The sequence below is a fragment of the Kazachstania africana genome, chromosome 11 (genome assembly GCF_000304475.1).
Source record: "Kazachstania africana CBS 2517 chromosome 11, complete genome".
Classification (NCBI taxonomy): domain Eukaryota; kingdom Fungi; phylum Ascomycota; class Saccharomycetes; order Saccharomycetales; family Saccharomycetaceae; genus Kazachstania; species Kazachstania africana.
In genome coordinates this window covers 444,544-459,244 of record NC_018950.1, presented here as the reverse complement: position 1 = coordinate 459,244, position 14,701 = coordinate 444,544, and the positions used below count along the sequence as shown (strand labels likewise).

General features: G+C 35.2%; 9 protein-coding genes across 9 annotated transcripts; 5 read left to right on the top strand and 4 right to left on the bottom strand.

Annotated features, from left to right (window-relative positions):
- Positions 1-16: 16 nt before the first annotated feature.
- Positions 17-871, top strand: IPK1 (inositol pentakisphosphate 2-kinase; the record flags this gene model as incomplete). Its single annotated transcript, XM_003959664.1, has 1 exon — positions 17-871. The coding sequence occupies one exon, from the start codon at positions 17-19 to the stop codon at positions 869-871; it is 855 nt and encodes a 284-aa protein (XP_003959713.1).
- A 246-nt stretch (positions 872-1,117) lies between these two features.
- RAD34 (Rad34p) lies at positions 1,118-3,220 on the top strand (the record flags this gene model as incomplete). The annotated part of the gene is made up of 1 exon (XM_003959663.1): positions 1,118-3,220. The coding sequence occupies one exon, from the start codon at positions 1,118-1,120 to the stop codon at positions 3,218-3,220; it is 2,103 nt and encodes a 700-aa protein (XP_003959712.1).
- A 112-nt stretch (positions 3,221-3,332) lies between these two features.
- KAFR0K02220 (uncharacterized protein) lies at positions 3,333-4,697 on the bottom strand (the record flags this gene model as incomplete). Its single annotated transcript, XM_003959662.1, has 1 exon — positions 3,333-4,697. The coding sequence occupies one exon, from the start codon at positions 4,695-4,697 to the stop codon at positions 3,333-3,335; it is 1,365 nt and encodes a 454-aa protein (XP_003959711.1).
- A 675-nt stretch (positions 4,698-5,372) lies between these two features.
- SUM1 (Sum1p) lies at positions 5,373-8,051 on the top strand (the record flags this gene model as incomplete). The annotated part of the gene is made up of 1 exon (XM_003959661.1): positions 5,373-8,051. One exon carries the CDS (start codon positions 5,373-5,375, stop codon positions 8,049-8,051), a length of 2,679 nt encoding a protein of 892 aa, XP_003959710.1.
- A 616-nt stretch (positions 8,052-8,667) lies between these two features.
- Positions 8,668-9,339, top strand: KAFR0K02200 (uncharacterized protein; the record flags this gene model as incomplete). Its single annotated transcript, XM_003959660.1, has 1 exon — positions 8,668-9,339. The coding sequence occupies one exon, from the start codon at positions 8,668-8,670 to the stop codon at positions 9,337-9,339; it is 672 nt and encodes a 223-aa protein (XP_003959709.1).
- A 207-nt stretch (positions 9,340-9,546) lies between these two features.
- On the top strand, positions 9,547-10,095 carry ERV2 (flavin-linked sulfhydryl oxidase; the record flags this gene model as incomplete). The annotated part of the gene is made up of 1 exon (XM_003959659.1): positions 9,547-10,095. The coding sequence occupies one exon, from the start codon at positions 9,547-9,549 to the stop codon at positions 10,093-10,095; it is 549 nt and encodes a 182-aa protein (XP_003959708.1).
- Positions 10,096-10,255: 160 nt separating this feature from the next.
- On the bottom strand, positions 10,256-10,501 carry SPO24 (Spo24p; the record flags this gene model as incomplete). The annotated part of the gene is made up of 1 exon (XM_003959658.1): positions 10,256-10,501. One exon carries the CDS (start codon positions 10,499-10,501, stop codon positions 10,256-10,258), a length of 246 nt encoding a protein of 81 aa, XP_003959707.1.
- A 1,034-nt stretch (positions 10,502-11,535) lies between these two features.
- VMA13 (H(+)-transporting V1 sector ATPase subunit H) lies at positions 11,536-13,038 on the bottom strand (the record flags this gene model as incomplete). Its single annotated transcript, XM_003959657.1, has 1 exon — positions 11,536-13,038. One exon carries the CDS (start codon positions 13,036-13,038, stop codon positions 11,536-11,538), a length of 1,503 nt encoding a protein of 500 aa, XP_003959706.1.
- A 396-nt stretch (positions 13,039-13,434) lies between these two features.
- Positions 13,435-14,547, bottom strand: GLN1 (glutamate--ammonia ligase; the record flags this gene model as incomplete). The annotated part of the gene is made up of 1 exon (XM_003959656.1): positions 13,435-14,547. The coding sequence occupies one exon, from the start codon at positions 14,545-14,547 to the stop codon at positions 13,435-13,437; it is 1,113 nt and encodes a 370-aa protein (XP_003959705.1).
- Between the last annotated feature and the right edge of the window lie 154 nt (positions 14,548-14,701).

The window sequence follows — 14,701 nt, the reverse complement described above, 5'->3', positions numbered from 1 at the left end:
AAGACTTGACTAGCCCATGCATATCGTAGGGAAAGGTGGAGCAAACATACTGTTAGATTATGATGATCCGGTTTATTTATATAGATGTTGTGTCAAATTTCCCGAGTCAGTGAAGTTAAATAATAGATATGTAAATGAGAATTACAAGTTTATACGAGAAAAAGTCCTGCCATTACTAGGAGATTATGTCTGCCCCATGGAGCAATGTTCTATACCACTAGGGAATATCTATCCAGTATATTCTCAGTATGTAAACGACACAGAAGCTGATATGACGTCTAGAGTGGAAGTGTTGAAGATTCCAAATCTAAGGCCTTCTTCGAGATTTACTATGATTCTGAAATCAGACCACTTGACTAAGATTTATTCGAACGATACTAGGACGAATATCCTTCTGGAAATTAAACCGAAATGGTTACATAATCCGTATCACTATTGCAGAAATTGTACACATAATGATTTCAAGGGTAGAGAAATAAAATACTGTTATAGCAGATTACTCAACGATCCTACTCATTTATATGATATTCTAATGGATGTTACAAGCTCTTTACCACGGAATTTTGTTGATGTAATGCTAGAGTACTTAAGAAACGATTCAAATATCTTGAGAAGGCTTCATGATATTCAGAAATCTTTGTCCAGAAAGGAGCTAAGATACGAAATTGATTGCATTGCCGCCGTCACGGAAGACTTACAATTGCTTATGACATTGAGAGACGTCACTTGTTTCATCGAATGGGACGTTTTAACTACTGATCTAAAGATCAACGTTGTAGATGTAGACCTCAAATTGAAGGATAAATGGACACACTGGAATAAAACGAACAAATCCCTGGATACACACCAAGAGAAGCACTATCATGACTGATGTGAACCATCTACACATACACATTACATATATATGTAGATAATATTCAATATATGGAAGCGACATATGTAGTTACCAATGCTCTTTACTATTTTTTTTCCTTCAATATTGAATTATTCAACCAAAAATCCGATGAGCTGAACCTTATTAAATGGCAAAGGCACAGTATTCAGCTTCCCCTACGACCACGTTGCCTTTGAAATGCCTTGTAGTTTGTTGTCGTAAATATCGTAATTAGCAAGAACAATGCCACCAGTGAAAAGACTGTTTACTGACGAGGAAGATGAACGATACTTTAAAAGAGGGAATATTACTGAAATTGATAGCCAAATTGACGCTGATATAGACGAGTACTTTGCAGCTGGCTCTTCAGAGACGGAATATGATAATGAACAGGATTTTTTGAAGGAATACCAGGAGAATGGAGAAGACAATGAAGAAATTCTGGATGATATAGAATGGGAAGATATCCCTTTAGAGAGGTCTAATGAAGAACAGGATCTCACAATAACGATAGACAAAAGAGATCAATCTAGAAAAAAGAGGCTAGAAGCTCGAAGAAGAAATTCTATACTGCGACAGAAAATACTTGAAATTAGGAAAATACAATTTGGACTGCATTTAGTCATGATCCCAATTTTACTGAGGACACTTCAAAATAGAGTCGACTGGTGTAAAGACCAGAGGTTGAACAGACGACTGTTTAAATCTGTTCCAAAACTTATAGTGAAAAAGTTTAAAAAAGATATATTTTCCACTACAGGAGAAATTGGGAAGTTAAGAACATTATTGCTGGGCCTCATATTCTGGTTCAGATCTAATTACAAAATAAATAGCAATGGATTTCGACAAAATTTCATTAGATTGGCTTATTTACTGAAATTCAATAGCTCATCGTCGGGATACACGAAGAAGTTTCTTGACATAATGAATGGTCAAGAAAAATATTATGGATCACGTCCTATTCTGGATAAAGAGGACCCAATTGAAACTATTAGAAGTATGGCCAAGAAAAAGATGGCCAACAGAGACATCTTAGTCATCTTTTTCCTCATAATACTGAAAAATACGTTACCGACTTACCAAAAACTATCATTGTGCTTTGCATTACCACTAATAAATTACAAGAGTCCTATAAACTTGAAACACATAGCAAGCCAAATGGAAAATGGTGAAGGTCAAGTACCGAATAAATTTGATTCAGATCTATTAGAACCTTATTTTTGGATTGAACTAACTATGGCTGGTGCAGATGAGAAGATGATTATAATAGACCCTATCGTACATCTAGAAAAAGACCAAATGGTCTCAAAAGTGCAAATTGATGAGAGAGTTTCATTTTTCCAGCCATTGGATGATTTTAAGTTGAATATCAATCAAGATTTCACATATGTCGTGAGTATCGATATGGACACTGAAGTAATCACGGACGTTTCACCACGATATCTTGGTAACTTATGTTATAGATACTTTGATTTCCCCCCAGATTCAGTATATAGAAGATCTAGGAGTTACTTATCATATCTGTGGTTTGAAAAGTACCTGAAAGCCCTCAATAAAGTAGAGGACGTTAAAGGGAGGACCATTATGAAATCAATAGCTTTCAAGCACTATAGTGTTCCTACTACGTTGAAAGAACTGAGACAATCCGAAAACTTTGTCACAATGGAACAATTGAATGCACATCAACAAATCAATTTCTCCGGCTCAAGACCACCATTGCTGTTCAGAAATAAAGTCCCTCTTTATTGGAAGGACCAAGTCATTAATCTAAAAAGTGAGCAGCATTGGCTAATATTGGGAAGAAGATTGAAGGCTGCGATGAGACCAAGAAGAATGAAGAAACACGTTAATAACAGAAAATATGAAATCAAAGGATTATACTCATTTGATCAGACTCTACCGAGTTTGAGACTACCTAACACAATTGTCGATCCTGAAACCGGTTCAAGGAAGCAAATTGAAGATGTAAATTATTACAAGAATAAATATGGTCACGTTGAAATTTATTGCGATTCATTGAAACCGAAAGGATTTGAGTTCTTCCAGCTAGACCCCAATGGAAAGATTAAGGCACTAATCAAACAATACAATAAAAAAATAAAAGGTAAACATAGTTTGATGCCATTCATAAAATATGTCGAAGTTGTGAGTGGATTCGATTTCAAACAAAAGCGTGGATTTGCAATTCCTCTGATAAATAAAATTCTCGTGAAGGAAAATGACCTGGATAGAATCCGACCCTTGGTTCAAGAGAGCAACGAATTGGAGGGCTTACAGTGCTGGAGGAAATTTTTGAGTAGAATGAGTATTAGCAATAGGTTGGAAGCGCAGTATGGCGATGCTTGAAGAATCATATTCATTTAAGGATGAGATATGTTGATAATAATAATATTAATATACATGTATAAATCTGTATTTGATAAGATTTTATGAAGTCTTTTCTTTTTTGCCTTCCCGCTTACATGGCTTCCTCTACTTCAGAGAATAAGTCACTATCTATGTCTTCTGGAACATCACTGTAATGATCACTATCACTATCACTCGATTCACTACTTTCATCATTCTTTGCTACTTCATCATTATCTTCCTTTTTACCGTCGAATAATTCATTTTCTTGTTCTTCTCTCAACTTTCTTCTTTCCAATTTTCTTTGCTTCTTGGCGTCTTTAGTTGCTTTCTTTCTAGCAATATTTTCTTCTTGTTCTTTCCTTCTTTGTTCCTTTAATCTCTGTTTCTCTCTGTGCCTTTTCTCTAATGCTTTAATTTCAGCATCTGTTTTCTTGACAAATTCATGATGTAAGACCTTACCAGAGCAGATACCATCTTCGATTTTTATTAATTTTAAATTCAATCTTGGTCCTACTTCAGTCAATCTTATTGCCTTTTTCTTTGGATTTGCTACTGGCTTTGCCACTGGCATTGAATCTTGATCCTCTTCTTCTTCCTCTTCTTCACCGTCGTCCTCACCAATAGGTTCCTGTGGTTTCCTTTGGTTGTTTACCCTTGTAGTATTATTGTCATTATCCATGACTTTGACGATTGAATCATCTTCGACTTCAGATTCCGAAGTGTAAGCACCAAGATCATGATCTAGAATCAAAGAGGAGATATCTTGTTTGGTACTGAGATTTGGCACTGATTTATTTAAATGGTCCTTTGCCTTGTACAAACGTTTTAAATTTTTGGAGATTTCGACATCTTTTATATTTATGAAATAGTGACGCATGGAAATTTCATTTGTCTTTGGGTCTTTATTAATCATGAAGACTCTTCTTATGGAAGATAATTGAGTCTGACTTGGATTTAAAGGTGGAAATATATTTTGGAACATTGATAGTACGACTTTTTCGACATTGTTTGATTCATCATCATCGGAGTTAGTATTGAATCCGTTTAATACCAATAGAGGTGGATCCAATACGTCTTCCTTTGCTAGAGTCTTTGGTCTTCTTAAAAACCGTTTGATGTCCTTTGACAGGGAATAATCAACGACATTGAAAGTCACAGTTGGACCATTTGGAGTTCTTGCAATCTTCAATGAAACGTTACCTGTTTTTTCAGATTGGGTGAAAATGAACAGATGCGAGACGTCTAGCGGACCACACATGACTATGAAATCCTTCAACTTGTTAGACTTTCTTTCTTTCAATCTGACGGCTGTGTGTGGCTGCATAATTTGTCTAAAATCCTTAATCAATTGGTTTAAAGAATGATTCGACAATGACGTTTGACCTACTCTAATGACCATAGATTTGGGGATGCCCTTCAGCTCATCCTTGCTCTGAACGACATGTGTTCTCTTCTTAGTTCTTCTCTTAGCCATCCTAAACAACTCTACTCACAAAGCCACTCTAATCACACAGAGACCTAACTACACTACCACTATACCTCTCACTTTATCCAAGAGATGAGATGCTTGAAATTTTTCACTTTTCGCTTACGGCAGAATAAAAGAAATTTTTCACTGTGTCTAGCACACCGTGCATGGTGATCAGACCACGTGCCATTCGAAGCGACAGAAAAACCGGCCATTTCAAACGAGGGAACCCGGCTAGTCCAACAGCATGTATTGCTGTGATGTATACCGTCCGTTGAGTCCCATCTCAGTTGAAAACATGTCTCTGTGCCAAATGCGACCGACGACGACGGCTGCTCCATCCAGACATCTTCTGTCGCAGCCATTTTTTTGGGAAACGAAAAAAAACCGTTTGGAAAATTTGAAAACGACAGTTGTAAAAATAGTATAATTTGTTTCTTTAGAGACCACAACTAAGGATACTGGCTGCGGTGCTTTCACTTTATTTGCTACAATTTTATTGATCCCATTGGTTTATCACTGGTCCCCGGCATCCACTGAAACAATCGATCTCGCCTGCTTCTATTATTCTCCAGGTGGTATCTTTTTTTTGTTATTTATTATTATTTTTTTCTGGGTTTTACTGCTGTCTGATCTAGAGACAAAACACAAAGGAAAGTGAATTCATCCACACGCTACCCCATGGACCCTTCCGAACAGAGTATAGTAGAGACCACTGCCGTCCAGGAACTGGTTACTCCTCAAACGGCCAAAGAGGACCCTCTTATGCCAGATCCCGTTACGACACACCAAGTTGATGATGACGTTCCATCAGTCAATCTGTCGGATCTGCAAAAAGACCTATCAAAAATAAACAGCGACTACACAGAACTACAATCGTTAATCCTATCAAAGGATTCCATCACAACTCATTCTATTGAGAATCTATTCGATTCCTTGAAAATTATCTCCCATAATCAATCCGTATTGGAAAATAAATTAGAAGACGCTTTAAAAAATCAAATGAATACAGATTTATTAGTTAATAATATCAACGATCGTCTCAATACTATTTCAACTGCCTTGTTGAAAAATAAAAATTCTCACACGCTATCAGATCATACATTCGATTTACCAACTTCTTCTTCCTCTTCAAATCGCAGAGGCCCCGGAAGACCAAGAAAGGAAAACTTTTTTTCTGCAACGGGTAATAACATCATTAATAGTAACAACAGCAACCATAATAGCAACAACAATAATAATATTCAACCTTTAAAAGTCTCACTGCCCACAGGGTCTGTACAAATATCTAAATCAAAAAGATACTTCGTCGACCCATTGACAAACGTTAAATCAAACTCTCCGTCTTCCGTAGACTCTAGTGTCGTCCCATCTTCTGCAGGAAATCCGGCCACTTCAAAAAAGAGAAGAGGCAGACCTCCAAAGAAGAGAACTGTGGATACCGTCATCAAGAAATTTAGTGAAGAGGACGAACATGACTCTCAAGAACATTTACATTCGTCTCCATCAAGATTAGAAGATGAAAGTGACAACAATGCAGTAGATGATGAAGTTAGCGAAACGGAAGAAGAAGCTGAAGATGACGAAGAAGAAGACGGTGCTGAAGAATTTGATGAAGATTATAATGAAGAAGGTGATGACACTAAAACAGACGGAAGTAGAAGGAGAAGAAGAAGAAGGAGAAGCAATTGGGATAAAAATGGTCGTGAATTTGTCATCACTACAAAAGAAACTTCACCAGGTGGCACTGCCCATCTCAATAAGCAACAAAGAGAATTGGATAAGTTGAGAGATCCACGTGAAAAAATGCTCGTTAGTATGAAATATAATGACAGAGATAAGACAAAATCTTTTATGGAATCAAATAGAAAATTATTAATGGCAATGAAAGAAGATGAAAGACGAAGAAGGATGACATCAATGGTTTACGACAATTTTCACAATCAAGATGAAGTCGGCCAAATGAGAACTTTAGATTTAAACACAGCAGATTCGCAAACTGATCTTACTCCTTCATCGACTAATCAACAACAAAACCAAACAACTGATTCAAATGGTATAATGGCCGAAAGTACCATAAATCAAACCAACATACCTCTAAATTCAACGACACATAAAAAAGTCGGATTATCTGCAATTTTGAATTCAGATGATTCAGGGCCAACAAGTAGTAATCAGAATACTACACCAAAGAAAAGGTTAAGATCTGAATTATCAAGTAACCCAATGGATGATGATTTAATGAGAGCTAAGACAAAAGAGGAACAGTATGAAGAATTACATCCTTTATTAGGACCAAAATCAGAACCATCAGATAATTTAGGTAGACAATTGAGAAAAAAACGGCTATTATCGTCATCTTCTACTACTACTACTGCCTTAACTCCTACTGCCACTAGCGCATTAGTTCCAACTGGCACTGCTTCCTCTCCACCACCGTCTAGAAAATCTAGTGAACTAACATTATCCAAAGATGTTAAGCCAACGGAATATAAAACGTACATTTTTGGTTCTCCAATAGAACTACTTTGTAAAGGTGGATTTTTTTACAATAGGGACGAACCAAATATTCCAATAACTACTGGTACATATCTAGATTTCAAATTTAAAGCGAAAGAGGAAGAATTATTGGAATCAAATCGTAGTAGATTGCAACAAAATAAAACAAGTGATAATGACGATACTGTAAATAGTAATTTCTTCGGTCTCGGTGATAAGAAGAAGCCATACGCACATATTAGTAACCCAAATTCCAATTTAAATAAACATGAACGTAATAATGCACATTATTTGAAACAAGACATTGCCGAAGAAACTGCTTTAACTTGTAGAATCTTGAGAAAGACAATTTTAACTGAAAAGTACGTTAATTCTTTGGAATATTTCTTAATGGAATTTGAATGGGAAAATAAATTAGTTGAATTAGGTTTGAAATTAAGAGAATCAAAGAGAACGTGGCAAAGAAGAAAGGCATTATTTACATTATTTGAATTTTGGAGAGATCAATCAAGAGAGAAGAGAGGCTTTAAGAACTTCACTATTTTACATAGTGTGAAAGAGATGGAAAATTACAGAATTTTTATCAACAGATCAGTATCATGGTTTTACAATCATATCACTTTATTGAAAATGATTTTATATGATTTATGTGATAATATTGATTCTCAATGGAGGGAATGGATGTTTCCAAGAGATTCCACTTTACCATATTTAGGACAAGAGTCTGAGGATGGTGCGTCGGTCAGTGAAGACAATATCAATGAAGCAATTGACAATATGTTAATGTTTGATTTCTTAGATAACGGTAGTTTAAATAACCAGATCAAATCCTCAAAAGTTGTTGTACCAATGAATCTGTAGGTGACATTCACCCAAACAGCAATAACGAAACTCATCAAATCGAGAACTACCTGAATGTGTATATATATAAAAGGAACAGTTGAACGGTAACCCTGTAATGCCGTTGAATGGGACGTTGCGTAATTTTTTCTAGATTTATTTGTTAAAATATAAATAACTCACGAAATAAACTTCGAGAGAAGAATCCTCATCTACATAGTGGAAACCATTAATAGGAGTACAATAAGAATGCCCATGGATAGATATCAACATCCCCATTCTCGTTAACTAAACAAGCCTTCACGGCCCTTCATCTATTGTGTCGTCGACGAAACAAATTTCTTTTTTTTTTTGCCAGATCAGATTTCCGGTACCTTTACCTATTTTGGAAGTAATTGGATGGGCTCGAAAAGAAAGAAAAAAGCTTCTGCGAGAATTCTCTGTACAAGAGACGGTTTCAGCATGCCGCTTCCATTTCTCGAAGCGATGTGGAGGCTGTAGCTGCAGGTCCAAGACGTATTTGAGAGATGGTATATAAGTTTGTAACGAGAGTTAATGATTAACGTTTTTTCACATCAGGTTTATAAAGTTGGACTACAAGAAAAAAAGAAGTGGAGGCATTTTAATGAACATGAGTATGTCGAGAATTCCAAATAGTGAGAGCACGAGAAGCTTGCCGAAGATGAAGTCGATTTGGATAGATGAAGACGAAGAAAATGAGAAGTTGTATGGTTTGCAATATGCTTTAGAACATGCCGACGGTTTGCAAAATAATATTAATAATATTCATGATGAGGACGATGGCTTGAAACTGACTTTATTGAATAGTTGTACACCGTATCTACCTGAGACCAAAAAACTTAAGAAAATTGCATCCAGTAGTAAAAATTCTAAAGTGACCGCTGGCACAAAGAGGGAAAAGAAAAGCATACGGGGAAAACTTGTAAATATTATAACATCGATGAAATCAAGCCCGCAAAGGAATTCATTTGAAGTGTCAAAGCCATTTGGGTTCCAACATATATCCCATGGTGACTTCAACGAATCAAGTCATAACAAGCTGAATAGGATGGGAGAAATTTCTAATCCGGTAAGTCCTGCTAAGACGTTGAGTAGAATCTTCGTCACAGAGAAAACAACTCCGAACAGTAACGAAGGAAGAGTAGCACGGTCTTCGAACGGAACAAGAATATCTTTTGAAATGGAAGATAGTTTCCAAATTAGAAATAGTTTTGTCCATTCGGAGGACGAGTTACAGTTTGATTCATTCATGGATGAAGAACTTTACGAAATGTTTATCAAAAATTGAAGCCAATTTATGTTGTATCATGACTGCATGTATGTGTTACATATATTATTAGAATACCCAAGTAATATTTATTCATTATAAAATTTAATTTTCTTTGCCAAGCGCAATATTCGTATTATTGTTATATAAGCAATTAAAAAAAAAAAAAAGATCGTACCTTGAAGATATGGAAGAAGACAGAGTAGTAAAGGATTACTATGAGATAGAATGGGACGAAATGATGTTAAGATCCATATAATAAGACTGACAACGATACTGGTAATGATATTGATATGGATTCTCTTTTCTAGTATGGAGTCCACAGAGATAAAAACAATAAGAGAGATAAGTAATGATCCGATTGTGATACCCAAAATAGAGGATCAGAGTGGCAATAAGCATATGAAAGAGGTTGGTAGAAGTGCATGGTTTCATTTCCATACGTTGCTATCGCAGTATCCTGTGGAACGAGCTACTGAAAAGCATAGATCCAAATTGAATGAATTAATTTTGTTAACAGGAAGTTATTATCCATGCATAGATAGAGAAAATAACTATTTCAATTATATAGTTGTTGATTTACTTCCGTTACCGCATAATATAAACGATAAGAACATACTGATTGATTGGGGATGTCGTGTGCATAATTTGATGAATATTGAATTGAAAAAAGACGAATTTGATTGTCTTTCACTCTTTGATACAGAAGCTGATAGAGATGAAATCATGTCCCTGAATAAAGTAACGATAGAGAAGGAAGAGAAACAATTGGGCTAGTTTTCAAAACTTTTATTTTATTCTTTTTTTTTCTCAGTTTTATAAACTATATATAATTGAATATGTATAATAAAAGGATATATGAATCAGTGAGATAGTGCGTTAGAATATATTTATGGATGAATGCAGAATAATGAGTTACGAATAAATCTCTTTCTTATTACAAGAGGGTCAACGAACCCTTTCTTGCACGAAATCCGCTATGCGCACTGATTTGATCTGAACTTTCCAATACATCTTCACAGACAGCAGTTCTATCGTTAATACTGTTTAAGAACTTGTCGATTTCGTCCAAGGCCGTAACGTCAGCATCTGAATTTTTTCTTGAACTCTGTTGTGAGACAGGTGAGATGTTTGGAATAACAAAAGGTTGTGAGATATCAGCTGTTAATTCTAGGAATGCCATTGTACTAATATTTGTATTTTATATGAGTTTGTATGGTTATAGTAAGGATAATAAGAAGTGAAAGGACCAAGAACAAATGAGAAAGTTGATAAGTGTAAGAATGCTTATATATATATATATATATATATGTGAGTACGTAGGTTGCAGGAGAATGAATGGAAGTTACTAATTACTCCTCTTAAAAGTAGATGACGAAAGATGATGATGATGATGATGATGGGTCATGCATCGAGAAATGGAAACTCCTGGAACAACGCTATTACTGAAAAAGCCTTCAGATAGAGTTTCGAGATGGAGGGTCATCCAAAATTCATATTGACCCTGACAAATGAAGCTCGAGAAATGTAATGATAGTACAAAGGAATGACTTAGGTAATCTTTTCGATAACCCACGGGACGCACCGTGACCAAACATTACCACCACTAACAGCAGCCGTGTGTCATTCCCGGGCCTCTCCACTGCGGCGATTCACTCGTAGTATGGGAATGAAAAAACTGTTTCTGTGAATATCTCTCGAGAGCCAGAAGTGAATGACGCGTAATTTTTCCCCAGCGGTGTTTGTTTTCCGCACAGAGCAGGGATGGTGACGATGCCGTCTTATCAGTTTTCTCTGAATTTTCCACTTCTATCTTTCTTTTTCACCCGCAACGCCACAGAGGGGCGCCGGCGGATAATGAATGGAACTTCTGCTTTTTCTTTCAATCGGCAAACTCCGTTGAAGATCGCATAATGATTTCCGTTCCGTGGCAATTAATAAAAGGTCACGAGGCAGTAAATAGTCGATGTGGTCACAGCCCTCCCCCCCCCCCTCTTCAGTATTGGCTACTACAGTCTTTGAATAACTTCAGCGGGGTTGGGGAGATCTGAGTGGTCTGAGTACGTCAGCAAGAATTCTTCAGCACTTAGATAACATTATTGCGTCACTGTCGCAAGAAGGAAACTCAACTAAGAATTGTTCTTAAAAATACGCTTATTTCCATAGTTCTTTTCTTTCTATATACCGTTTCATTTATATGACATACACACACACGCTTCATTTGAATTTGTATCCAATCATAGCTTGTGTGGCTTTCAATGCTTCGAACTTGATTCTTGAATCGTTATGGTTCAATAATTCCATGATGATGACTTTACCGTTCAATTTATTCAAAACGGCAATACTTTCCTCTGGTAGCAAGTCAATCACATGTGTAATATCATTCAGTAAAATTTGTATAATGACGTTATCATTCTTAGTACCAGAATTCAAATCTTTAAATTCTGATAAAAGATTAATTAATTTTTCAAATAATTTCCAATTATGTTCTTTAAATTTATCAATATTATTGATCCAAAAATCACTATCAATATGTGGTGGAGACCAAACGATCAATTTCGAATCTAATTCTGCAATATATTCATCAAACGATGTTAGTTCCCTGTATTCATTATCAAGAATTTCTTTCAACTTGATTAAATCATCTTTCAATTCTTCATCTGAATATTTTCTTTCAATAAGATTATCTAACGTGGTAATTCCATTACCTAGTAAAATCAAATTCTTAATAAATTCTTTTGAACCTCTAATTTGTGGTTCACAGCATTGTAATACAATCGACACCGAGATTCTAGATATCTTTTCCTTTATTGTTACTTTAATTATCTTCAAAAGATTTAAAAATTCATTCAAATATCTCTTAATTATTTCACTGGCTATCTTATTATTGAAAGTCAATAGCCACACAAATAATAAAGAGTAATATTGTAATTGTATCCCCAAATTATTGGAATTGGTATTGATCATAACACTACTGTCAGTGTTAGGCTCATTTCTCATATTGCTGGTATTCCCAGGACTGCTTCTGATAGATCTTTTAATAATTTGGAAAATAGTAGGTAATATCTTCGACTCATTTTCCCAAATAATAGTCTTATAACTATTGATAATTGATAATTCTTGTAACAATCTAATGGTAATGTAGCAAGTATCCATTCTTTCTACATTTTGTAGAATATTTAGGCAATTTTCATTGTTCAACAATTTCTTAACTAAATCATCGTTCCTCAAGTCATTCTGGATTAGTAAAGATACCACATTGAATGATGATATGAGAACCATTTGAATATCGAATAGTTTCTCGCTATTGTCGTCATTGAATGTAAGGTTGAAGAGTTCTACAAGTTGATCTGGATTTCTCTGAAAATAGTTTATCGTCTTATATGCCACAGTCCCATATTCACAAGATAATAATTCAGCTAATAAATTTTGTACAGATTTTAAAACGTCGAAATTTTCACAATTTGCCAATAAATGAATCAACGAAGTCATAATTTCATCAGTAACGTCTAAATTTTCCAATTCCATTCTATAATCTTCATCATTAGCCCTTTTTTTCTTGATTAGTATAGTTTCCAATTTTTTTGCAATAGATGCATCAATCTCACTAATTTCTGAAGATCTTGCCAGCGCAACCCATGCTACCGAACGAGACCGAATTGAATTACGAATTTCAATAAAATGAGTACTATCCAGTAATATTCTCTTTATCGGCGTCATAACTATGTCTGGAGTGGTTGTAATTAGTCTGTTTTAATAAAATAGGATTATTCCAACTATAAATTACTTTATGGCTTCTTTTTTTTTCTAAGGCCTTGGAAAATACTGGAAAAAAAAACCCTGCTCGGGCGGGTAATATTTGATATACTATGATGAATTGATGGACGGAATAGTCAAGAATTGGAAATTTTAGGATGAGCTGTTATAGTGAAATTAGTATTGTCATTAGAATTAGTATATAAGATCTATATGCAGAAAGAAAAAAATATAGTAGAGATATTGAAAAAATAAATAGCACTAGCATTTATTTTTAAGATAATGAATATATTGAAAAAGGGTAATTCTTTTATTATTATTATTATTATTATTTTAGTAAAATTGAAATAATCTTCAAAATTACAGAGATTCTCTTTCGAATTCTTTACTCATGTTGGCGTTTTCAATGGCACCACATACTGTTTCACACATGATACCGGTGACTAAATATGGATCAATGTTAGAAGCTGGTCTACGATCTTCAAAGTAACCGTAACCTTCTTTAGCGACTGATCTTGGAATTCTAACAGAACAACCTCTGTTGGCGACACCTGCAGAGAAAGTAGTCATTGAAGCAGTTTCATGTCTACCAGTTAATCTTTGTTCATTATCACTACCATATAATTTAATATGTTCAGTATGTCTTTTGGATAACTTTTCAATAGCTTCTTCAATGTATTTCATACCACCTGGTTGTCTCATATTCTTTGTAGAAACGTTAGTGTGACAACCAGCACCGTTCCAATCACCCTTTAATGGTTTTGGATGGAAAGAGATCTTAATACCGAATTCCTCAGCTACTCTAGTTAACATATATCTGGCCATCCATAATTGATCACCCATTTCGATACCAGTACATGGACCAACTTGGAATTCCCATTGAGAAGGCATAACTTCTGCGTTAATACCGGAAATTTCGATACCAGAGTAAAGACAAGCTCTGTAATGAGCTTCAATGACATCTCTTGCATAAACTTTACCTGCACCTACGCCACAGTAGTAAGGACCTTGTGGAGCTGGGAAACCACCTTTTGGCCATCCATAGACGTTATCTTCACTATCGAAAAGGGTGTATTCTTGTTCCAAACCGAACCAGATTTCTTCATCTTTGTGGGCGTTAAATAATTTGGCGGCTTCATGTCTGTGATTGAATTTATTTGGAGTGCCATCATTGTTGTAACATTCCGCAAGGACTAAGATGTTATCACCTCTTCTGAAAGGATCTGGATAGAAAGAAACTGGTTTTAAATAAATATCAGAATCGTGACCTGGAGCTTGATTAGTAGAAGAACCATCGAAATTCCACTCAGGTAATTGATCGACAGAAGTAATTTTTTTCTTTAAAGTTCTACCTTTTGAACGTAAGTTACCGGTACCATCAATCCAGACGTATTCTGCAATAACTTTACCTCTTTGATCTAAATCCAAATATTTGGATAAGATAGCGGTTTTTTCAATAGTAGTGTCAGCCATTATTATGATTTTTGTTATGTTTTGAAGGGGGATGTAATAAATTCTATAATGATTTTGATGTTAAAATATCTTTTGTGACTAAACACAGATAGTAACTTTTTTTTTTCTAATTATTTCCAATAAAGGATTGTTATTATTGTTGGTTGATAGTACA